The sequence below is a fragment of the Anguilla rostrata genome, chromosome 3, assembly GCF_018555375.3.
Source record: "Anguilla rostrata isolate EN2019 chromosome 3, ASM1855537v3, whole genome shotgun sequence".
Lineage (NCBI taxonomy): Eukaryota > Metazoa > Chordata > Actinopteri > Anguilliformes > Anguillidae > Anguilla > Anguilla rostrata.
In genome coordinates this window covers 43,649,244-43,675,248 of record NC_057935.1, presented here as the reverse complement: position 1 = coordinate 43,675,248, position 26,005 = coordinate 43,649,244, and the positions used below count along the sequence as shown (strand labels likewise).

Genomic DNA, 26,005 nt, shown 5'->3' with positions numbered 1-26,005 from the left:
GTGACCCTGCATTACATCAAACATATATACAATGTTACAAGGAAATGCTAATAAAAGAAAAGAAAACAACAACACACAAAACAAGAACAGTTCTCTTGGTTTAAAAAAATAATCGCCAATGTTTTAAAATGTGTCATTGGGATTAGTTACTCCAGTTTAAAGTCACGCTGGAGCCGGTTCCAAGTATTTCAGTTAAGACATTCTGCCACATGAAACAACTACAATAATAATAATAATAATAAGAATAATAATAATAATGAAACTATTGCTTTTAGACGAATAGCCTGAGAACTGAACCGGAAGCGCAGTGCCTCTTGAAGCCACTGGTGCTCCCTAGCCGCCGTACACTTGTGAGAGAGAGGAGGATGGACTCATAACGGACAAAGACACGTTTATAACATTGCAGTGTAATACCGGTCTGTAGCGCAATCAATTGTGCTTTACTTGTGAAATCTACAGGGCTAAAAAACTAAGCGACCACCATCCGGGCTGTGCCACCCTGTGATTGACCATACGCCAACAACAGAAAGCAGGTAACTATTGAACGATTGTTAGCCCGCTAGCTTGCTTGTAATTTTTTATTTAGTCAGCCAGTGATCGCAAGGTGTATAGCTGTCCGGCTACATTGGTGGCTTGGCAGCTAGCCAGCCAGCTATGTGTCGGTTAATTTACAAGCATAATATTTTCGTTTTTATGTTGTTTAAGCTTGCTCGGTCGTTGGGTGATGTCAGATGCATCTGGGTTCATTATAATCAGATTTGAAGTCCTAGCGGAACTGATAAAATAATGCCTAAGAAATAATACTACCAACAAAGTTATATGAACGGGCTAGCTATCACGTTAGTTTTCCTCTGCAGTTATCGGTTGCCTATATAGTTAATACTTTCGAGTTTAACTAGCTAGTACTGCTGTACATCTATAGATTATCATGTCACGTATCTGTGTACCTATTGTAACTAAATTAAACCAATAGGTTGACGTTTTACATTGGATCATATTTAGCAGGACTGCTGGAGCCTGCGTTAAGACAAGTAGTATAGATCGCTAACGATAGTTAAGTTCGTTCTTTTTTTATTTTCTGAGCCACGGCGCTAGAAAGATGCGACTGACTGTCGCTGCGTGATTCCTCTGTCACCCTGGATGCCGGACCAGGGTTACTGCAAGACAAGTTCTTTCAGGATTTGTATTTGACCTCTCCTGGTTTACACAATGAGGAATCGGGCACGTTTCCGGGTGCAACTGCGCCTTTTTGTATTTTGGTAGATTGCAATGATGGTGCGCGCCGACGTGCACGTGCCATTACAAGCGAACTGAAAGAAGAACCTTTTTACACGTGGTACATGTGCGCGCGCGCGCGCCGAACTTCCATTTTCAAAGAATAAAATGCGGAACTATAATTTCAACAGCCTCTGTTGCCCGAATATAGCAGAGTAGCATAGGAAATGAATTTTTTCACCTTGGGTTCGAGCGCAGAATATGGTGCTGTTGTGTCAACATTAAAGCAAGTGACTTCTGTTCCCTTGACAGAAAAAATGTGGAATTTGAAACCATCGTTTTGTTTTCGTTGTCATCATCAAGGCCTGCATCATCATCATTGCCTTTAATTTAACATGCGCTTAGAGGAAATAGAGGATTAGCCTGATATAATACATGTGGAGTACCACACATTTTTTGTGTGATGATGCTTTGCCAGGATTTGATGAAAGTGTTAACCAGTTTCTGGCAAAGCATTCTTCGTGTATGGAATGGGAGTTTGGAGCAGGAGGGGTGTTACTATACTTGTTCCTCCCTGAAACAATGAACTGGATTCAGTCAGCAAATGGTTTGTTTCTTCAGCTCTTACACCATTTTGAAAACAGAACTTGTTGAACTGTGTTTGTGAAGAATAAAATTAAGACAACAGTAGCAGTGATAAGGTGTCAAAAGAAAGGAGTGTTTCAGTGTGTCTGCTTCAGCTTGGCTAGAACCCAGACCAAAGCCATCTGGATCTCTTCTTGCCATATGGTCCCCTGGACAGAAATCCCAACCCCCAAACCCCCAGTGTCCACTTTCCAATGGTCTAATCCTTCCAGAGACCTTGCTGTCGTCTGCTCCTATTACCGTCAGTGAGTCTCAGTATGATCTTTGGGGATTTCTGTCTGTTCTTCTCTGCATATCGTGCATATCGTGCATTCACGCTACAGTTAGAGGCCAAGATCATCAGCCTGCCGGGCTCAAACTTTAAAAGCTGTAATGTGTATGCTTTTCACTAAGGAATATAAACCTAATACAATTAGTGGTAGTTGGATTTCAGTTTGGTTTGCTCATTTAGGCTGGGAGTGGGGAGGTTGGATCTTCACTTTAATCCTCCTTCTGTCCTCTTGCCCTGTCCACCTGCCCCCTTTGACCTCAACCCCCCCCCCCCCCCCCACCCTTTGTGTCATGCAGCATTTTAGATTTGTCGGAGTTACCTGCAGCAGCTGCTTTAGTTGGCGTTCAGTTTTAGCCAGTGGTCCCCTAAGTCACTGCTTCTGTAGGTATAACTTGCCAGTGAATGGCTAATCAGTTAATAAACAATTCAATTAATTAATGTAATGTTTCAAGCAATATGTGAACACCTGTTTCAGCTGTTGATGTTTCTTCTGTTCTCTCAGCTTGCAGATTAGTTATGGCTAGTTCTCTGGTCTTTATGATGGTGTATGCCTACTGACTCCAAATGCGGTTTCCACAGATAAAGGCTAAAACCATGACTGGACACTCTATGCTTTTTTTTATGCGTAAACAATCGAAAAAGAAAACACCTTTAGCAACAGTTAACACTTGTCAGTCATCTGTTAACTCACTTTTGCACTGCTTGTGGAAGAACAATTCAGTTCTACACAGCAACTTCAATCATGGTTGAGAAGCTTTAATGCCTGATATCACAGAGAGAAGAACAGCATCAGTAATTCTCTGCAGAAGTGCAGTATGCAGTGATCTTCATATATTTTCTTCTGTGTAATATAATGTGATAAATAGTTTCTCCCACACCTAGTGCTTCTGATAAAAGCATAGACAGGGCTTGCTGCTGAGGACACTACTTTTAGCAACTTCAGTTATATGTGTTAGTACTCCCAGGACATTTCTGCAATAACAGGAATGTCCGCCTGGTACATGTTATTTTACAATAGGTCCACAGTAATTTTCCACTAACATTTTGCATTCTCTAAGCACAAAATGGGGGGACTCAACACACTGTTTATATATAGTACATTGGTAAAATGTATATGCATGTAAATACCATTATATAAATGGCACTGTAGAAAAAATAACACATTTCACCATGCAGTTAGCATAGTTTTAGAGGGCAGTGTATAGGATAGATGGGAGATGTGGAGGAGGTGAGTGGGAATCAGGATGAGGAAGGGGAGGAGAGGTAGTTCCTGAATGGATGGGAAATGCCTCTCCTACCCTGATTCTGGGTGGGGAAGGGGAGTCTGAATTTGTATGGCCATTAAGCATTTAGGAACAGAGTGAACATAACAATATCTATTGTTGTTTTATGTTGATCACTCTGTCTTGTGGTAGTACCCAGAGGAGTGTGTTATGTCTTTAATGAGGTCAAATGGTGGGACAAGTTGTTGACAGGTCGGGCGAAAGAGTGTTTATGCAACACATGCTCTCACACACACATGCCCATGTACATACATTTGCGAAAAAAAACACGTACACACATGCACGTACAGACGAACAATGGTTGCTTTGTCATTGAAATGAGAAGATGTAGATGAAATGTGTGTTTGTGTACATGTGATAGTGTGTGTGAGAGTATCTGGATATCTGCTTGTGTGTCAGTGTGTATGTGTGTTTAGGTCTGTGTTAGTGTTTGTGTCTTGGGGGAGGACTTCCTGTCCTCTGCTCTGTCTTCATTTTAGTCTGCTGGGGCCTGTGTTCTGTTCACGTTAACAATGAAGGGATTTATTGGAAGAACATACAGTAACGAAAACAGATAGCCTAACTCCTGACTTTCTTACTGTTCTGTGGTATGATTCTCAGATTATTCTGTTGTCTGTATCTCAGAATGCTCTGTCTGACTGTCTGATAACATAAATGTTTTGACTGCTTCTTAGAGTTTTCAGACCATGCCATTCCAGCAGTGTTCTGACTATAATTACCAGTGTTACTGACCTCAGCTTGGAGAACAATTTAGCATTTTGGGTTTTTACTTTTCAGAATGAATAAAAAATCTTCCCAAACTTCTGTCCTGTAATCTCGAGACTGGCCTGTACATGGTGGCCTGTTATCTTGGCGGCTCTCAGAAATTCTGCTGATCCTGCCACCAGAACCAAGGCTGCCTGGTCAGATATGCAAATGCTCTCACAGCACAGCAGTCTCAGTAATTAGGGTTTTGACCGTGATAGATGAATGGCTCTCGCTCTGTCCCAGGATCTTGGTCCTGGGTTCTGGGCCCAGGGCACCCCGAGCATGTTCAGTTGGTTCGGTGTTGTGACCTGTTGGGTCTTGGTTTTCTAACCATGGTGATGTGTCACTGTTTCTGCCTTCTTCTGAGAGACAACAGAGGGAGCCTATTGGGGAGTGATGGTGGCTCCACCTTCGCTAATCTTATTGGCCAAAACTATATGCCTCAGGTGCTGACCTGTCCCTCCCTCTACTTGGACCCAGCCCAGCTACTTACTGATGTAAATGAGAACTGACTTAACCAGGGTGCTGCTGGACAGCTAATCGGCACTAATCTCGGCCAGTGGGTTAGGGGATTATAAGCTACGTTTGTGCGTTAGATGGTGTTTCCATGTCTCTAGGTCTCGCTCCATGTCCTTGTGGGTACTGGTAACCCTGTTCAGCTTGCATAGCTCTTTCTCGCGCTCCTCAAAACTACCAGAGTTTTCTTGAGGCCTGGTGCCTAAGTCTGTCGGAGGAGTAGTTGTCATCGTCTTAGTTTGGGGTTGAGCGGGATCAGGTGTGGCCTCGTTCCGGTGACTTGCGGACCGCAGTCCCCTGCTTAGCCGAGAAGGCGGATTTGGTGGAACCCTCCCGGTCGTCCGCGTCCTTGTCCTCCTCCATCTTGGGGACCCACCGGCCTCCCGTTGCCGTCGCCCTGCTCTCCTGGGATGCGGATGACTGTCCGACCGGAACGACGCTGACCCATCCCGCCAGGGCTGCCTCCGTTTTCTGTTTGTGAGAGGAGACCACACAGGACAGGAGGAAAATGTTGAACCAGGGCAGTGTGATGATCTTCACCGGTGTCTGCGGAGCTGTGGTCTTCATGGCTGTGGTCTACTACGTCTACTGGTAGGTCCCTGGGGCGGAGCTAGGTTGCGCTTGGACGAAGCCATACTGCGACTCTAAAACAGGGATACGAGGCAAGGCACTGCTAGCCTCTCGCAGAGTAGTCGTTGGAGTGTAGGCTAAATGCTGTTTTTGGGGGCGATTTGTTCATGCTTATTTTTTTGCTTATGTGTGTTTACCTGTTCGTGTTAAGCAGGTAAAAGAGGCCAGTCAGCTGTTCCTCTAAGCAGGTTTATTCCTGCGCTCTAATCTCTCCTCAAGATCCCTGTTCTCCCCGGATAAACTCTACTGCAAGTGTTGAGTGTTGGCTGTTTTAATGTTTCAATGTGTTTTGATGCACGTCTGGCATTGCTTGTTTGGTAGTAATTGCCAATTGTGTGTACATGGTTTTTGTGTTGGTTTTATACTCAGGTGTGTGTGTGTGTGTGTGTGCGCGCGCGTGTAGGTCAGACCGGTAGCATTGGCTGTGCAGTGGCCCATTCCAGCTGAAAGAGTTGGGGAATAAGAAGTTAAAAAAAATGGCAAAGGCATTTGTCTTTGCTGCTGTCACCATGGTAACAAACAGAAAGAGTTGAGAATTGAAAGTCACCTAGAACTGTGTGGACCAATAGGCAATTTTGACTTAACTACTGCACACTTCATTGGTTGAGCTGTGCTCTGTGCCCTTGTGGAACCACCAGTGGGAGATGCACTGCACTGGGACCAGTGGGGAGGCTGTCTAGGCCGGAGGGCTACTCAGCATGTCACTCCCTGCCTGCTCCAGATAGGGAAATCTCAGTTAAGCTGTTTCTTCATCAGGTGACTGTTCATGTGGCGAGTCCATTTTTGCAGAGTGTGTTTGTGTGCGTGTTTGTGAGGGAGAGGGAGAGAGAGGGAAAGTGAGAGAGGCTGAGGCTGAGAGTGAGAGTGAGAGAGAGGGAGGGAGGGAGGGACTGAGGTCAAGAGACCTACGGTATGTTCATTTATCATGGCCCATTGACCCCACCCCCGTTAAGTGACAGAGATTATTTCCACAGGTTGGATACACAGCAGCATGTGACCACATTCATCTTTTTTTGTGAATAATTTTTTTCATGGCATCAGTTAATTAGTTATTATCATTACTCCAAAAAGCAAATCATGCTAAATAAAAATGTAAATATTAATTACACTAGTGAACAAATAACATTTTTTTCTGTGTTCCACCGTCCTTTCAATAACACCCACACAAACACACACACAAATATTTTATTCCAATAAATTACAGATTTGATTAATAATATTTTAATATGTAACAATATATCTTTCATATACACACATTCTCTCTCTCTCTCTCTCTCACTGACTCATGCATGCACAGTTTTGCGCGCACACACACACGTAAACCAAAAAAACCCCACATTTTAGAAAATGAAAGTTTTTTTTAAACTGCCATAGCTCACCCTGTTTTCCTGGGACAGAATGTTCTCCCCGGGAATTGGTTTCACACCAGACGAGATGGGCAGGTTATTAAGATGTGCAGGCTGTTAAGTTTGAAGCTGTGCGGCTGCTTGCTGCTCTTTTCTGCTTTGGGGCTGTAACGATGCTCAGTTTTCCTTGCGGATGAGTGATGTGTACTCTTCAGGTGCAGCAGAAATTTTGCAGATGTGCACCAGTCAAGAGCATTGTTTCTCTTCACTGACCAATTACGCAGTTCACCAAATAGCAGGCAGAAGTTGACTCCTATTAGGAAATTGCTGACTGTGCCTGTCATCAGTGGCCTGCAAGCAAGACTTAGTGTATGCTCAAGATAATTAATATTTCAAATAAATAAATAAATGATATTTCAGAACTGCCACACTTGTCATCTTCATAAACTTCTATTTCATGCAGAGAAATTTTGTCTGTGGGACACAGCTTCGTGTAATGAGTGGCATGGCATTCTAAGCAGTCTCTTTAACTTGGCCTTCTCTCAGCCAAAACTGGCAACCCCTGCCCCCAAATCCCCGTCACCATCACTTTCCGGAGTCCTGGGGGAGGTCCAGTATCTTGTTAAGCCATTGATTTTCCCTGCTCACCCGCAGTGAGCACTGGCTGTTTTTTTGGCCATTTTCCATTATTGAATTGAGATAGATGTGCATTCATCTGAATGTGTGTGTGTGTGTGTGTGTGTGCGGTTGTGTGTGTGCCGAATGTTACTGTGACTAAGTGTGTGTGTTTCGTTTCTCTCGCTGTGTGAGGAGAAACTGCTGCTCTCAGCTTTTCTCATGTGGAAAAAACTCCCCCTGATAAGAGGGAAAAGCCGTCGGGCTTTAATCCCTCATCCGTTTGGCAGCGCGACCAGAAGACTCTCCTCCCCAGCGCATCCTACGCAGCACCCGCGCCGCAGTCCCTCCGTCGGTTAACAGACAGAGGAGTTGTGTGTGAACGGCAGCCATGCCGTGTGTCTGTCTGTACAGTATGTGTGCAGGGATTGTGTACACATACGAGCAAAGGAAGTTTCCCAGTTCCATGTCTGAGTCTGGTTTCTGTTGTCCTTGAGAAAATCCATGACACGCATTCCTTCTAAAGATTCTTGGAAAGTACATTGTTCACATCCCACTTTTTGCAAAGTCTTGGAAAAGGGGGCGACATAGCTCAGGAGGTAAGACCGATTGTCTGGCAGTTGGAGGGTTGCGGGTTCAAACCCCGCCCTGGGCGTGTCGAAGTGTCCTTGAGCAAGACACCTAACCCCTAACCCCTAACTGCTCTGGCGAATGAGAGGCATCAATTGTAAAGCGCTTTGGATAAAAGCGCTATATAAATGCAGTCCATTTACCAAAATAGCCTTAAAATGAGCCTAATCACAGAATTATACCCATATTTAGTTTTAGTTCTTTGTAGTTTGTATTTAGTTCTTTGTAGTATGAATATAATAGTAATACAAATTGCAGATATTATTACTTATTATTACTACAAATTACTTGCAGCTTTCAGCTTAGCTTGCCGAAACTGCGTTCTCCCACAATGCATCTCTTTACTGTGCCTGTAGCAATGCAAAGTCCATGCATTGCAGTCAGTCTGAAACGGAGACAGTGGAGAAAAAAGAAAATTAATCCCTCACTGTAGTGTATGAAATTTTTGCAACATACTGATGATCACATCACAATGGAAACGGCTTAATATATCCAGGACAGCTGTGCATTCATGCCACAAGACGCTGCATTGCACTGCGGGTGTTGCCCATGCCTGCATGCACACGTATCTGAAACACTTGCTCACTTTCTATTTCAATCTCTCACTCGCTCACTCACCCATTCATTCACTTGCTTATTCACTCATAGACTGAGTGCTCATGTTTCAGGGCCAACTGGATCTGCTGAGAAACGGCTGATTGGATCAGGCGATGCTGATGCGTTCTGCACACGCTCACACTCACACAGCCAGGACACTTTTTTGGCAGTTAGTGAAGCTCTCTCTCTCTCTCTGTCTATCCCTGCCTCTTAATCCCCTGATCTCTAAGTCCCCCTAGAATGTCCATTGCAAGACAATGCACAGTTGAGCCAGACTACAAAGTTCAGAATGCGGTAGTCAGGGGGTGCAGCGTGACCACCGGGACAGAGTCTAGACCCCCCATTCCCCTCCCTCTTTCTCTCCCTCTTTCTCTCCCTCCCTCTCTACCTCCCTCCCTCCGGCCCTCCCTCCCTCATAGCGGAACAGACTCTTTCAGGTACAGCAGCTCGTTTTACTCCTCAAGGTGAGTAGCTTCCGTTCAGAATGTGGGGGGCGGTGGACTCTCCGGCGGGGGGCGGGGGTGCAGTCGAGCGTGTTCAGGGTTCGCTCTGTCGGGCCCGGGCCGGTCGGAGCCGAATTTACGCCGTGCCCGCGGGCCGTGCAGGTGTGTGAAGGTGACCGAGTATCTGGGCCAATCGAGACCGAGCTGACAGGCGAGCGGGCTCTGCTGAGCCAGGTGTGCTCGCTCAGGTGTGCTGCTGTCCTGACGGATAGGGCGGGCGGTGCGTTCCCCCAACCCTGGGCGCTTTAAACGGCGCGTGTGAGCTGCCCCCGGGGCGTGGCGCGGCGCGCTGCCCTGGGAGACGGGTCCAGGGAGAGGGGCCGATGGAAGGGAGAAACGGACGTGCAGAAACTTTGTGGCTCTGTGTCTGTGTGTTTTTTTTTTGTTGCAACACTTGCGCGTCGGGATTTGGCATTTGGCCGATTTGCTCTCTTGTTTCGCTTCCTGCTTTGCTGAGATGCCCAGACATGCATCAGGCTCTGTGCCAGCCACCTCCTTCTGGAATCAACAGCCCTGAGATTGCCTGCAATGTCTCCTTGCAATTTTTGACTATAAATGATTTCAGTGACATGAAAATGACAGAGTGTGTGTGTTACAGAGTGAGTGAGTGAGTGTGTGTGTGTGTGTGTGTGACACTGGGAAGCTTGGATCTCTGTATATTGTTGGCTGGTCGTCTCTGGGTGTGCAATGGATGGAATGGAATATTTTTAGCCTCTGTTCTGGAGGCTGTTTAAAGGTTATGGGGGCGGGGGCGGGGGTGGGGGGCAGGGGGGGGGGGGGTTAGATAGAGATCAAGATCAAAAGCTCGGGGGCAGAATCTGGGAGGAGCCTGAACGCAAGCAGCCTCTGGGATCCCGTTGGGCAAAAAGGGCGCGTCCGGGTGCGTGTGTTCCCTCTGTGGATGAAAGCTCAGTGTGCACGCTGAGCTCAGGGCCGTGCCGTGTGGTGTGTGCATCAGCCCGAGAGAGTTCAACCCAGCCCTGTGCTTTTTGTGTGTGTGTCTGCGTCGGACTCCGAATCGCACACCGTCTCCCTGTGGCGCGGGCCTGCACGTCTGCCGGTGTCGTGAGGAGTTCTACCTGCTTGCACACGCCCACAAACGCTCACAAGCTCACATTAGTAAACAGATGTTAGAAAATGAAAGCATAGATCGAAGTGCATACAAAATGGCTGCTAGTATGGATGAGTGTTTGTTAACAGTCGGTTTCTGTCTCTCCCCTCCCTCCCCTGTGCCCGCCCCCTTTCCTACAGGACGGTGATATTGAGTGACGGGCCGTGTCAGCGGGGGCTGTAAATAGAATAACACGCTGGTGAGTTCCGTCCACACCCCACCCCACCCCGCCCCAACCCCCCTAAAACACAACTGGAGACAGGTGCAACTGCACACACCTTTGACCTCCCCAATGACTTTTGAGAGGCCAAACTGAATTTGACGTCAGGAGTTGTGGGGCTGCCCATGTGGCTCCTCCATGCTAATCCAGCCGGGGTTATCGGGGGGTGAAAGTGCTCCAAGGTCTGGTATTGAATACTGATGCAGCCGGGGCCGATGGTCAGCGTCGCCTGACGAGGACGGGTTTCGGTCCGTAGGGTTGTCCTTATCTCATATCCTTACCCCCCCCCCCCCCCTCGATCAGACACTGGCTTTCAGCCAGCACCGCAACGTACAGTCCACTGCCACCATGACTGCCCAGCTCAGCCGCCAGGTTGCCGACTCGAGAACGCAGAGAATCTTGGGAAGGGAGCGCTTGTTTTCTGCCCGGCAGAATCGACGGGGCGCGTCGCGGCGCCCGAAGCGGACCTTCAAATGCGATCAGGCTTTCAGAACTGGGAGGGGGGGGGGAGAAGGATCAGCCCAAAGCGGTCAGTGACGTGCGTAACAAAGGCACCCTGACCTCTAGAATGAGACCGTGCTGCCGTAGTCCTCAGGATGTCGCTTTACCTGTTTTTCAGCCAATCTGAGGACAGGCCTTTACAGTGATTGTTTTTTACACTGTTGGTAAGCTTTCAGCTGGGCTGATACAGAGGACAGATAACTGTAAGTGTGTGGTACCTGTCAGTCAGACAGTACTGTATTGGCAGGCCTTAAGTGAGTGATTCACATAGGTTGACTTCAGTAACCCCCCCCCAATCATTCACTCCCTGTTTATATACTGCTGTGACGCTATACAGACAGCATTATGGTTAGGGAGGCGAGGTTGTAAATCTGAGCTCAGGGGTTTGACTCCCAGGTGGAGCCCTGCCGTCGGGTCCTTGAATTGCTTTGGTAAATATCCAGCTGTATAAATGGATACGGTGTGGGAGTCACTCGCTGGATTAGACCGTCTGCTAAATGCCTAAAATGTAAAACGTGGTGTCATATACTATTATTCAATGTTCCTCCTGTACTGTGGTCATGATAAGACGAATGTAGCGGTTAGCCAGTAGACATAATAGCTCTAGAGGCTCTAAGACTCTAATCTTTTACGATTATGAATCGTTTATGATCTAGTAACGTTAGGTATTAGCAAAATGTTTTTAAAAAATGTGGGTATGCCAATGCTGTACAGTATGTTTAAACTTCGCTGGAATAATATTTTAATCAGGTATAGCATAATGTCTGGATAAATGATTTTTGTGTATTCTGGACACATACCTCACTTGCACGAAATGGTAACACTATACTTTAAAGCATCAGAGACCCACAGACCACCCACCTATTCAGTTATATCTTTTTTGCATAAAAAAGTTCATTTTGTGACATGACATCAATAACTTCATTGGGTTTATCATATAAATACATGATTCAAGTAAAAGCTTACTTAGGCTACTGGTGATCAGGTCAAGTCATATTTAAGAGACAGGTTCTGTTGAGTTGCCATGTGTTGAGTGGGGAAACAGAGACTGCTGGTTTTGTGGCTTGTTTGCAAATGTATTCAGAAGCTCTGTAGCTAAGGTGGACTGCATTGTTGTCATGCCCTTATTGAATGTTGCTGTTTTGGATTGGGGCGAGGGGGTAGGGGATGTCACCTGTTCGGTTTTGAGCACCTTTGACACAGATCTTGTGTTCCTAGTCGGTCAGTGAGAGAGGCCATTAATACCGGTCTGTTTGACATTCTTTTTCTCTCTCCCTTTGAAGGGTTTGTTTTTCAAAACTCTTAAGTAGCTGTGGGGCAAAATGGGTCCATTTGTCTAGTGTTTCATATATTGAACATTATTTGAATTGGGTGGAGGAAAAACAGGCAGATATCCTATGATAAGGTCAAACTGAGAGCAGGCCACTTAATGTCACATTGTGTGGACTATGCGCTGGTTTGCCAGATCAGATTATACTATCTGTCTCTCAAAGGCGATAGTCCAAAACTAGATATCCAACACTTTGTTTAGCGTGTGTATATAGGAGAGCTCTGATTCCTGTATGTGTTTTATCCCAGGTGTGTGAGTATGAGAGCTGATACCTGTGTGTGTTCTCTCAGGTGTGTGTGAAAGAGCTCTCACCCCTGTGTGTGTTCTCTCAGGTGTGTGTGAAAGAGCTCTCACCCCTGTGTGTTGTCTCAAGTGTGTGTAAGAGCTCTCACCCCTGTGTGTGTTATTTCAGGTGTGTGTGAAAGAGCTCCAACCCCTGTGTGTGTTCTCTCAGGTGTGTGTGAAAGAGCTCTCACCCCTGTGTGTGTTCTCTCAGGTGTGTGTGAAAGAGCTCTCACCCCTGTGTGTGTTCTCTCAGGTGTGTGTGAAAGAGCTCTCACCCCTGTGTGTGTTCTCTCAGGTGTGTGTGAAAGAGCTCTCACCCCTGTGTGTGTTCTCTCAGGTGTGTGTGAAAGAGCTCTCACCCCTGTGTGTGCTCTCTCAGGTGTGTGAGTGCGAGGGGGTTGCTCCGCTCCTATCATGGATCTGGTGGCGTACCTGAAGACCCAGTTCATCCTGCAGCTGCTCATCGGCTTTGTGTTCGTGGTGAGCGGCCTCATCATCAACCTCCTCCAGCTGTGCAGCTGCGTCATCTGGCCCTTTAACAGGCAGCTGTACCGCAGGATCAACTGCAGGCTGGCCTACTCGCTCTGGAGCCGTGAGTACGCCCTCCCGTGGACTGCTGCTGCTGCTGCGCTCGCACGCGTGTGTGTGTGTGTGTGTGTGCGCGCGCGCAAATGTGAGGGGGGTGTGTGTCTGTGTGTGTCAGCGTGAGCAGGTGCGAGAGATGAGAGAGTGCAAACAAGTGTGTGAGAGAGAGAAAGTGAAAGCAAATTTTTTACATGAATATGTAAAAAAAAAAATTGATAAAAAAAATCAACTTTTAATATATATTTCATTATTGTTCTTTATTTTTTAAATTTACTTTTATTTTTTATTGTTTACTATATAAAATTTACAATATTATTTGTCTTGCCAATAATTGTCTTGCACCGTTTGAATTGAATTGAATTGAAAGAGAAAGAGAGGGGGGGGCGGGAGAAGAGAGAAAGCGAAAGAGAGAGAGAGAGTGAGAGCGAGATTGTGTGCTGATCTGAATGTGCACAACATGTTCCTGGTTGGAGGCATACCGTTCTGGGTCAGCCTGCTTGTTAAAGCCGCATAACTGGAAAAGCTTCAGGTAATTTCTCTCAGCTTGCAGGTCAGACGGCCCTGGTGATAGTCAGAAAAAACTTTATTTTGGTCTTTGTCAGCGAGAGAGAGGAGGAAAAAAAATAATATCATTTCCCTCTCCTTGTAATCTCTTCAAATACATTGTTCTGGCTTTGGATAAACATTTTTGTTCTAATATTTGTATAAGGAGGTTAGTCTGATATCTGGTTTCAGAGCTTACTCGCAAAGTGCCAGGACTGGATTTACAAGAGCGCTAAACAAATAGGTCACTCAGCAGTAATGGCACTAGCCTCGCTAGTCAGGTCCATAAATATGAGCCTGACAGTCTTCACTGAAGAATTTCCATCCTGCGAAGGGCGTGTGCGCAGTTTCTGTGGTATATGACGTTCACAGTAACTGCACGACAGGCTCACTAATAGCCAGCTACCATCAAATGCATTTACCCTGAAAAGCCGGTAGGGTTGCTTTCCGAGCTGATAATCATCACATGAGACTTACCTCACCACTCCGTGAACATCATCTGCTGTCATGGCAACCAAATGCCAGCGACATGCCAGAGCCTGCCACATTTTTCCTTATTTTAACATTCTGCACAAATATCTCTGGTGATCCAAGAACAATTTAAACATGTCCGTTAGCTATGTCAATGTTTTGACAAGTCTTAAACCCTTAAAACACAGTCTTAAACCTTTCATTTGCTCATTCATTTTATAAAACAAAGGCCATATAAGCAAAATGATAGTATTGTACTGTATATGCATAGCCAGATCATTCTGCAATAATAACTTCATACATTGGCCAAGCTTGAACCAGCTGTTCCTATATCCTGTCAGCAGGCATTCATGATGTCCTAATTTGAAATGACGTGATCAATCTGTCATCGCACTGGCTTCAAAGCAGGGATAAAGTTAATATTGAAAACCCATGCAACAGTAGACTTTAAAACATTTTCTTAAGAGTCCGCATTAGCAAAGCGCAAGGTTATTATAATCCACTGGGAAGGTCAGAACGGACAGACTCTGAGAAAGAGGTCAGCACAAAGCCTCCGGGGTTCGGCACGTGAGACCACAAACTGCCTCAGTCAATGAACTCTAACATGAGAAATCAGAGACTGAGCAGCAGGAATGAAGGCTATACGAGTGGCGGATGTCGTCGGTGATATTTGACTGCGTTTAAATGGCGTTGTTCGTTGTGAGTAATGTGTGACAGTGTGGATGTTCTCTGCCTGGTCACTCCAGAGCTGGTGATGCTGTTGGAGTGGTGGTCGGGTACGGAATGCACTCTCTACACTGACCAGGCCACGGTGGACAAGTTCGGCAAGGAGCACGTCATCATCATCCTCAACCACAACTACGAGATCGACTTCCTCTGCGGGTGGACCATTTGTGAACGCTACGGCGTGCTGGGGGTGGGTTGCGTGCGTGTGTGTGTGTGTGGATTTAATATAATGGATTATATTTAATGGATTGGTAAAGTGGATTACAAAGGCTATATCAGGCTGCTTAAGGGGTCTTTGATCGATATGAGTCCAGTAAGTGAAATTCCTTGGTTGTTAATGCATGGAACAGTTTGCCAGGTCATGTAGAAGGAACCATCAGAGTGTTCAAGTCCAGGCTTAGCACAGTGCTGGATACACTTCAGGCTGTTGGCACAATCACAAGCCTTGATAGGCTGAATGGCTCGTTGTCGTCACCAAATTTATGTCTCTAGTCATGTGACCTGTGCTTTCTCCTTCCCTCTCTTCCTCCCTCCTCTCCCCCCAATAGAGTTCCAAGGTCCTGGCAAAGCACGAGTTACTAAAGGTTCCTCTGATTGGCTGGACCTGGTACTTCCTGGAAATTGTCTTCTGTAGGAGGAAGTGGGAGGTGGACAGAGAGACAGTCTTCAGAAGCCTGGAGAGACTTAGAGATTACCCAGAGTGCATGTGGGTGAGTGTGCGGACAGACTGCAAGATTACCTCTTCCAACTGACCTGTCAAATTCCCTGACTTGATTTTAAAAAATTCGATATCTATCTGCATACTACGTGTGCTCACATACATTCGGTGGTGTGCTTGGCAGTAAAGCAAGTCTTGAGCATGACCTTTAGCTTTGATTAATAATGCACAAATGAATAAAATAAATGCCAGCCTGAGGAAGTGTATTTGTCAGAGATAATTGTGCTCTTAAGGGCAGAGGCACTAACTCTCTGAGTCCTGCAGTAATAAAGTCTGTTCTGTAGCGCAATGCGTACGGCGTGTGTGTGTGTGTGTGTGTGTGCTCATGTGCGTGCACGTGTGAGTGTGTGAGTGTGTGTGAGAGAATGTAATACTGACTCTCTGTGCTCCAGTTCCTGCTCTACTGTGAAGGCACACGATTCACAGAGAAGAAGCACCAGATCAGCATGCAGGTAGCAGAGAGCAAAGGCCTCCCCAAACTCAAATACCACCTACTGCCTCGAACCAAGGGCTTCACCACCACCCTGCAATGCCTGAAGGGAACGGGTAAGAGAAACACAGACGTGCATAGGCATGTGCACACACACACACCCACACGCATGCACGCACGCACGCACACAAACACTCACACTTTCAGACACACTGTGAAAGGTGCTCTGTGTGGTCCTCATCAACCAAGCAGGACAAAACACTTCGTTGCCAAACAAAGCTGCCATCTACTTCCCCAAATGCATGTCCAGGCCAGTGAAAAGAAAACCAATCCCAAAAGAAAGAAAACCAAAAAAAATATTTTTATGAAATGAATATACAAGCACAAACCACATTATAGCTGGTTTCCAAAAATACCTTGTTTCTGTACTTCAACTTCACACAGTACAGTACAAAAAACAGTTGAAACACAGCAATTGTATTTTACTCCTTTTGAAAGTCCTGCTAGAGGGTCCATTCCTCTGAAGTCTGTGTTCTGACCCACCTTCTCGCTCCCTGTGCTGCAGTGAATGCTGTGTATGACGTCACGCTGAACTTCAAAGGCGAGAAGAACCCCACACTGCTGGGAATCATCAGCGGTCAGAAGTACATGGCAGACATGCGCATCAGGTGAGGTTATTACTGGGACAAACTGTGTTAACTCACAGGTAGGAGAGTCAGGTGAGGTGATTACTGGGACAAACTGTGTTAACTCACAGGTAGGAGAGCCAGGTGAGGTTATTACTGGGACAAACTGTGTTAACTCACAGGTAGGAGAGCCAGGTGAGGTTATTACTGGGACAAACTGTTGACTCACAGGGAGAGTCAGGTGAGATTATTACTGGGACAAACTGTGTTAACTCACAGGTAGGAGAGTCAGGTGAGGTTATTACTGGGACAAACTGTGTTAACTCACAGGTAGGAGAGTCGGGTGAGGTTATTACTGGGACAAACTGTGTTAACTCACAGGTAGGAGAGTCAGGTGAGATTATTACTGGGACAAACTGTGTTAACTCACAGGTAGGAGAGTCAGGTGAGGTTATTACTGGGACAAACTGTGTTAACTCACAGGTAGGAGAGTCAGGTGAGATTATTACTGGGACAAACTGTGTTAACTCACAGGTAGGAGAGTCAGGTGAGATTATTACTGGGACAAACTGTGTTAACTCACAGGTAGGAGAGTCAGGTGAGATGATTACTGGGACAAACTGTTGACTCACAGGGAGAGTCAGGTGAGGTTATTACTGGGACAAACTGTGTTAACTCACAGGTAGGAGAGTCAGGTGAGGTTATTACTGGGACAAACTGTGTTAACTCACAGGTAGGAGAGTCGGGTGAGGTTATTACTGGGACAAACTGTGTTAACTCACAGGTAGGAGAGTCAGGTGAGATTATTACTGGGACAAACTGTGTTAACTCACAGGTAGGAGAGTCAGGTGAGGTTATTACTGGGACAAACTGTGTTAACTCACAGGTAGGAGAGTCAGGTGAGATTATTACTGGGACAAACTGTGTTAACTCACAGGTAGGAGAGTCAGGTGAGATTATTACTGGGACAAACTGTGTTAACTCACAGGTAGGAGAGTCAGGTGAGATGATTACTGGGACAAACTGTTGACTCACAGGGAGAGTCAGGTGAGGTTATTACTGGGACAAACTGTGTTAACTCTCACAGGTAGGAGAGTCAGGTGAGCATATTACTGGAACAAACTGTGTTAACTCACAGGTAGGAGAGCCAGGTGAGGTTATTACTGGGACAAACTGTGTTAACTCACAGGTAGGAGAGCCAGGTGAGGTTATTACTGGGACAAACTGTTAACTCACAGGTAGGAGAGTAAGGTGAGGTTATTACTGGGACAAACAGTGTTAACTCACAGGTAGGAGTGTCAGGTGAGGTTGTTACCTGGAGACATGGTACATATCTATAATTTAGTCTGCGTAGACTGACGTGTGGCTGTAAGAGTGTAAATCCAAAGTGGACTTTGACAATGTCTAATTAAGACTAGCTAACATGGTTACAATTGTGATAGGAACAGAAATTATAGGAACAAAAGCCAGAAGACACAGTAGGTCCCCAGGACCAGGTATTGAAACATATGCGTCAGTTGAGGTTTCTAAACGTAGGAAGACACCGCACCCTGAGGTCAGTAAAACCAGACAAGATGTTATCAGCATAGTATGCAAACAATAGGTTATGTATTATCTACGATATCTAATAGGTTCTGTAATCTACTGCATTTTGAAATGCATATACACTTCAGTCCATATTTATTTGGAGAATGACATTATTTTTGTTGCTTTGGCTCTGTAGTCAAGCACGTTGGATTTGAAATGAAATGATCAATATGTGGTTAAATGTAGACCGTCAGCTCAGAATTTGAGGGTTTTTACTTATTTTATACATAGTCCCCCCATTTTAGGAGACCAAAAGTAATTGGACAATTGGATGCTCAGCTGTTTCTTGGCCAGGTGTGTGTTGTTGCAACATTAGTTAATACACAAGAATGCTAAAAGGTCTAGAGTTGATTCTAGGTGTGGCATTTGGATATGTATGCGTGTGATAGAATTATAAATAGGAGAAAGTGTGTGAATGTATGATTGATGGAATTATTGGCATCAGAAAGCATACAGAGGTGCGTGTGTGTGTGTGCATGCATGTGTCTGTGCCCAAGAGATGTAGTTATGAATAGGAGTGTGTGTGGTGAGGGATTGTCAGATTGATGGGATTATTAACAAGAGAAGGCACACAGCAGATGTGTGTGTGTGTGTCGTGTAGTGTATATGCATTTCAAAATGCAGTAGATTACAGAACCTATTAGATATCGTAGATAATACATAACCTATTGTTTGCACACTATGCTGATAACATCTTGTCTGGTATTACTGACCTCAGGGTGCGGTGTCTTCCTACGTTTAGAATGTAATGTAATGCAATGTGTCGGGCAGAGTCCGTCTCATCAGTGCGTTTCCTATGTGAGTGACGGTCCATTAAAAGGTGCAGACCTGGGCCAATCTCTCTCAGCGGGACAGCACAAGCTCCTTAAAGCCCTGAAACCCTCTGCGGGTCATTGAGTGAGCTCAGGCTTAGCAACGATCAGTGCTGTGGGTCAGGCGTGTATGTTTTTATGATGAAAAGAAAACCTTTGCGCGCGCACACACACACACACACTCACACAATTACCACCCTCACAAAGCAGTTTAGAGAGTAAATGACTTGATAAAGCCATTCACACTTTTAACTGTGCTTTGTGAGTCTGCTAATCGTGTATGTGTCCTTTTTTTTGGAAGTTCTCTTTTGGTGTGTCTGCAGCCTACAAGTTGTCATATACATGTATTTTTATGCTGCCCTGTGGTGGCTGATGTGCTGGTTACATGGCTGATATTGTAGAATAAGATAATTAGTATTCTTATTCTAGAGTTAGGTTTGTATTTGTAACATTGAAAGCATGCAGATTCTGTTCCCACCAGTTCCACATGCCTATTACCTCATTAAATGAATACAGCTATGCTGGTTCATTTTTTAGATTAGACCATAATATACAGTAAAATATATCAGAAAGGGATGCAAAGACGGTGTTCAGCTGTCATTCATGAGCTTATCAATTATGAAAATAATTTTAAAATAAATGCTTGGCTAATTACATCATTTAGATTATATGAATTCCAAATACCAGTAATGGCCTTCCCTGCCCGATGCAGTAGTACTGTAGAGGTAAAGAGGACCAAGGAATCCTGGAGCTTACTATCTGGCTATCATAGAGAATCTGTTGTTACACTGCCCTCTGCTGGTTGAGGTGCTGATTGCATGCTTGTCTCTTGACTTTCCCGCAGGAGATTTCCTGTGGAAGAGATCCCGAATGAAGAGGCAGAGTGTGCAGTTTGGCTCCACAAACTCTACCAGGAAAAGGTCAGGATGACTCCTCACTGCTCAGTGTACAGACAGTATCTCTCTCTCTCTCTCCCTCTCTCTCCCCCCCTCTCTCTTCACTGTTGCCTTTACATTCTCTCTCTTTTCTCCATCTTGCTTCAATGATGTTGACTTCACTTCAATAATGTGCCTTAAAAAGCACAAAACAAGGCTCTAATCATTTGAATCTTAAAATGACACCTAATGATAGTATAGTACTAGTTTAGTGTATTTTGCTGTAAATGAATGAGTTGCTACCTCAGATCCCTTTTTCTGCACCCGGAATCACTAATGCAATCAAATAAATATTTGACAATCAAAATGCGAAAATAAATAACCTGTGTTCTCGAATCTTTCTGTCCTTTCTTTGTCTCTCTTTACTTTCTCCCTCCCTCAAATTCTTTCTTCCTTCTTCTCCTACTCTCTCCTTCCCTCCATCCTACTCTTGCTCCTTTCACTCTTTCTCTCCACACCCTCTCCCCTCCCTCCTGTTCTCTCCCTCTTTCTCCTTTCCTCCATCCTGGCCTTGCTCTTTAACCCTCCCCCTTCCTCATCTCCTCTTTCTCAATCTCTTCCTGCCCCCCTCTCTCTCTCTTCCCCCCTCCCTCTCTCCTCCTCCTCTCTCTTTCTCTCTCTCCCCCTCCTCACTCTCTCTCTCCTCCTTCCCCCTCCTCTCTCCCCTCTCCCCTCCTCTCCCTCCCTTCTCTGTCTCTCCCTCCCTCTCTCTTCCCCCCTTCTTTCTCTCCCCCTCCTCTCTCTCTCCCTCCGTCTCTCTCTCTCTCAGGATGCTCTCCAGGAGCACTATAAGAAGGAGGGCTGTTTTCCTGGTCCCACCATCTCTCCTCCCCGCCGGCCGTGGGCTCTGCTCAACTTCCTGTTCTGGGCCACCCTCCTGCTCTCCCCCCTCGTCAGCTTCGCCTGGGATGTCGTCATCAGCGGCTCCCCCCTCCTCATCATCGGCTTCATCCTCTTTCTGGTCGTAGGTAAGCTGGCGTGCGTGCATCGTACCGTGTTGACGGCTCTCATTTGAAAGTGTCTGACTGTGCGCTCTCTGTGAGTGTGGATCGATCTGTCCTGCTGTGTATTAATGGCTGTGTGATCGTCTCTCTCTTTCTTTCTCTCTCTCTCTCTCTCTCTCCTGCTAGCCACTGTTGCGATGCGCCGGCTGATTGGCGTCACTCAAGTCAACAAAACAGGCTCCAGCTACGGCGACCAGAAGGCCAAGAAGCAGGACTAGACGTGTCTCTGTGCTACGGTCACTCTGTGGTCGCTGTGCGGTCATCGTGTGGTCATGGGCCCTTTAAAAAAAAATTAAAAATACAAATAAAAGATTTTCTGATAGGGCAAGGAAAGCACATTCGTGTGGGGGAAAATATCGGTTATGCTTAAGAAGAGATGATGGTGACTGTGATGAAGATGAAGACATTGGTGACAGAAAAAGACAAAAAGAAAAGAAACAAAAGGGACTGTGTGAATGTGTGACAGCAGAGCAGGTGGAGGAGTCTTTAATGGATGCCTGACCACTGATGGGGAGGAAGAATGGGGAGTGGCCAAGCCCTGAGCTCCCAAGCCCCGAGACTTTGGGGTCCTTCCTGGGCTAAGACGCACAGCTTACCCACTTATTTCAGCGGCACCCATTTTGCATTTCAGTCCTCTACTCTCTGCCCCAGCCTGCCCGCTTCCCTGTCCTGCACATCAGCCACCCAATGATGAGCTGCTCCGCCCCCTTGCTCCTCCCTTCATCAGCCACCCAATGATGAGCTGCTCCGCCCCCTTACTCCTCCCTTCATCAGCCACCCAATGATGAGCTGCTCCGCCCCCTTACTCCTCCCTTCATCAGCCACCCAATGATGATCTGCTCCGCCCCCTTGCTCCTCCCTTCATCAGCCACCCAATGATGAGCTGCTCCGCCCCCTTGCTCCTCCCTTCATCAGCCACCCAATGATGAGCTGCTCTGCCCCCTTACTCCTCCCTTCATCAGCCACCCAATGATGATCTGCTCTGCCCCCTTACTCCTCCCTTCATCAGCCACCCAATGATTAGCAGCTCCGCCCCCTTACTCCTCCCTTCATCAGCCACCCAATGATGATCTACTCCGCCCCCTTACTCCTCCCTTCATCAGCCACCCAATGATGATCTGCTCCGCCCCCTTACTCCTCCCTTCATCAGCCACCCAATGATGAGCTGCTCCGCCCCCTTACTCCCCTCCCTTCATCACCCACCCAACCCCGTCCCACTGCTCTTAGATAGGCTTTTTTAAAACCTCTTGGGTGATTTTGGGGTTGGGTAGGAGTGGAGGTTTTGTACAGAACACTCAGCGAAACCAATATTAGGGCCTATTTTGGTTTCGTTTAGTGTTTTCAACCATTCAGAACAAAGACAGTAAATCTCAATCAAGACCTAGCACTAGTTGGTCATTCCTTGCATCCTCCCTTTTTTAATTCCAGGAGGTTCAGCAAGTATCAGGAGTTTTCCCGCACTTCCTAATGTCCATTGAAACTGTACCATACAGAATATGCATCAAATCCGAAAAGCTTCAACTTCAACGAAAGGGAGACCGAACTTTGAATGTGAAGAACGCAGTACTGAGTATCAGATGGGTCTTTGATATAATCCGTGTCATGACCCGCTAAATATTCATGAGCTGACAGGCCTGATATGTATTGTGATTAGAGCTACGGCCAAAACAAGTCTTGAGTTGTGGTCTCCCTGCTCATGAATATTCAAATCTCGTCAACAAGAGCAGGGACCTGAGCTTCATCCAAGTTCTGCAATGTCGGTCTTGGCTAGTGGTCCTACCATCTGTCAGTGATCCCACATAGCTCAGACGGACATTTCACTTCCTTGTTCCCTGTCTTTTGTTTTTTTTAATTTGGGTTATCACCCTGGGGCTGGGGAGGACGTGAGTGTCATTGACTTGAGTTCTGAGTTCCAAATATTTCTGGAACGTACCATGGCCCTGCCACATACCCCCAATTGCCCCCAGTCTTTGTCTCACCCATCACCAGAGAGATGAAGGGGAAAGAGGACACGCGTGTACACATACATGCACTCGCTCGTTCACACGCTCTCGCTGATAATCACTAACATACTCACACGAGCACCCACACATAACATTGTTATTGTTATTATTATCATTACATAACATTGTAGAGCACACGCAAAAGATGTAAGCGCAAACATCTCTATGCCATCACTCTGTCCAGTCTAATTAAATTGTGCACTGCTTTCTGGGAGCGTGTTAATAGAAGAATATTGCACTTGATTTGAACGAACAGGGTATATGGTCTCCCGTCACACAAGTTTGCTTGGGGGCTACAAGGCGGAGCCCCCAAGCACCTCTCACCCAAATCCTTTAACAGTTCCCTCTCTGTTAAATCCTTTAACGGATAGTTATGACCAAGCATGGAATGAGTATGTCTGGCAACCAGCAGTCCCGTGCAGTTTAGTACAGTGTTGTTAGATTTGGTTGGAGAAGAAATACCAATTACTGGCAGCTTTTAATGGCGGGAGGTCCCAGTTTTACAGCTGCGTTTTAATGTTTCATTTTTTTTTTCTTTTGCTTTGTTGCTTTTGGTTTATCATTCAATGCCCATTCGTTCATTTGCTCAGTCATTCATTAATGTGCACAGTCAGTTCTCCCGTTAGGTGGGTTCGAGTGTTTGCTTTAGCTTAGCAGCATGTACACCGCACGCAACAGTGTGACGATACGCAATACTCTTCTTCTGTGGTTACCGGAGGCTCATCATGTGACATCAGCCAGGCTGCTGAGTGGTCCAGCACAGAGGGTGCGGCCTCGGCCCCGTAGCACAGCTGTCCCACACCTGCTTTCCTGCTCTGCTTCAGCCTGTAGTTCATTATTAGGATTATTGTTACTAGTAATATTGTAGCTCTTTACTTAATCTGGTTTGTCAAGGCCGTCAGATGCACATGACATGCATGTGGGGACGGCAGCAGCTGTGGCTAATGTTTTCATTTCACTTACAAAGAAAAAAAAGACACAAAGATTCAAAGTACTGTAGCCTGTGTACTGCTGTAGCACTCCTGAAGGGAGAGGTTTGTGTGAAATTCCTGGACACTGCCGGACTCAAGGGGTGAAGAGATGTAACCTACTGCCCTGGTGGGGGCGTATTGCATATCCGTGTTCATTTCCGCCTTTTGTGTTCAGTTGTAACATACACAGGGCTGTTGTTTCACCCAGGCCACGAGTGCATTTTCATGTTCGAGCTGTGATTAAATAAGCGGGGGAGGAGTTTGCATAAGTCACATCCATTATTAAGCCTCTTCCATTAAGACAGCCTCCTCACTCATTTCCCCTCATTATTATTAATACAGTCCCAATCATTCCAAGGTCCAAAACCCACTTCAGACATGCAGTGTGCTGTGAAAGCACGGAGCAGAATTTTGGCTTGCAATTCCTCTCCAACAACAGTCCAATTGGCCACTCAGGCAGCTCCCTCCGGGGTTGCACTCGAACGGCGAAATGCAACACACCACTGGTGGGAGGTGGAGTGCAGACCTGGACTTCATCTCCCATCATGTTTTCACTGCACCCTGGTATCTGTGTGGTCATTAGATGTAGATTGCAGGAGATTAGGCCAGAGTAGAAGCATAAGGAAAAGTCTTTTCATTGCAGTAATCTTCCTTACACTGGAGGGTCTTTTGAGAGCTGACTTTAGCAATGTAGTTTTTTTTCTGTTTTGTTTTTTTTTTTCTTTTTTGTTAATATATTTTCTTTTGGAATATCAATAAAAATGATGGCTTCATAAAAACTCAATACTTTATGAATTGACCTTTCTGTTTTTTTGTTAACATTTTTTCTCAAAAGTCTATTTTTTTTCTTCAAAAGTGTTTTAAAAAAATGTATTAAATTACAATGGATTTGTAATTTGTTCATCAATAAAATATCCCTGTTTTGCAGCTTATATATTTACATTTACATATATTTACACATTTACAGATTCCCTGCATGAATAGTGAGAAGCTCAAATGTCATGTCTCCTAATTCATTGCAACCCCATCGTCATATTTGTTTTCATGCACACACACCCTCACATGTGGACATACTCTTGCACATGTTCTTGCACTCAAATATATTCAACTGTATACATGTTGTTGCAGGGATTTGCTTCCATTCAGCCAGAAGAGCATTAGTGAGGTCGAGCACTGATTGGGCGATTAGACCTGGCTTGCAGTTGGCTTTCCAATTAATCCCAAAGGTGTTGGATGGGGTTGAGGTCAGGGCTCTGTGCAGGCCAGTCAAGTTCTTCCACACCGTTTTCAACAAAACCATTTCTATATGGACCTTGCTGTCTTCCCTGGGGAATTGTCATGCTGAAACAGGAAAGGGCCTTCCCCAAACTGTTGGGGAAGCACAGAATCGTCTAGAATGTATGCTGTAGCATAAAGATTTGCCTTCACTGGACCTAAAGGGCCTAACCAAAACCATGAAAAACAGCCCCAGACCAAGGGCTGTCCACATACATTTGGTCATATAGTTTATGTATATACAGATGGGTGACAAATTAAAGGAAAAACCTGAATAAATGAGTGGAGAAACATAACGAATGCAGATGTACTGCATGCTACAATAAAGGAATTAACATCGTATCATGCTCTGGTATGTATAAAAATGCTGAGGAGGCCCAGTTGACCACGATTTTGGATCAATATGTCAAGAGGAAAAGATCTAAGTGACTTTGAAAGAGGGTTCATTATTGGAGCACGGATGGCAGGAGCTTCAGTCACAAAGACTGCTCAACTGGCTAGTGTTTCAATAGGAACAGTGACTAAAGTGACATCTGTATTTAGATCTATGGGACAGACAGCAGTAAATGAGGTCGGACATTTTGGTTGAAGCGCACATTTGATGACCATGATGCTCGTACATTAGTGCGATATATAAGAAAAAACAGAAGAGTGACACTTCCTCAGGTGACTGAGAATGTCAATGCCGGATGTGTTCAGACTGTCAGCAAGAACAGCCTGTTGACAAATATGTAGATAGGGATATTATAGTAGGGTTGCAGTGCATAAACCCCTCATTACAAAGACAAATGCACATTTGAGAGTTCAGTGGTGCAAAAACCATAGGCACTGGTCTACAGAGATGAAAAAAAGTGATATGGTCAAATGAGTCATC

The 26,005-nt window shown here is 45.7% G+C and overlaps 1 protein-coding gene across 3 annotated transcripts; it reads left to right on the top strand.

The window, feature by feature from the left end:
• Window positions 1–317: 317 nt before the first annotated feature.
• On the top strand, window positions 318–24,788 carry LOC135250928 (1-acyl-sn-glycerol-3-phosphate acyltransferase gamma-like). Of its 3 annotated transcripts, none has more exons than XM_064327770.1 (10): window positions 318–533; window positions 10,250–10,308; window positions 12,825–13,037; window positions 14,791–14,960; window positions 15,319–15,480; window positions 15,881–16,034; window positions 16,484–16,586; window positions 19,788–19,863; window positions 20,648–20,846; window positions 21,009–24,788. In XM_064327770.1, exons 3-10 carry the CDS (start codon window positions 12,860–12,862, stop codon window positions 21,098–21,100), a joined length of 1,134 nt encoding a protein of 377 aa, XP_064183840.1. In that variant the 5' UTR covers window positions 318–533; window positions 10,250–10,308; window positions 12,825–12,859; the 3' UTR covers window positions 21,101–24,788. The 3 variants fall into 3 exon arrangements, with proteins under 3 accessions (XP_064183840.1, XP_064183841.1, XP_064183842.1); XM_064327771.1 differs by lacking the exon at window positions 318–533 and adding an exon at window positions 4,044–5,268; XM_064327772.1 differs by lacking the exon at window positions 318–533 and adding an exon at window positions 8,803–8,959.
• The last annotated feature ends 1,217 nt before the right edge of the window (window positions 24,789–26,005 follow it).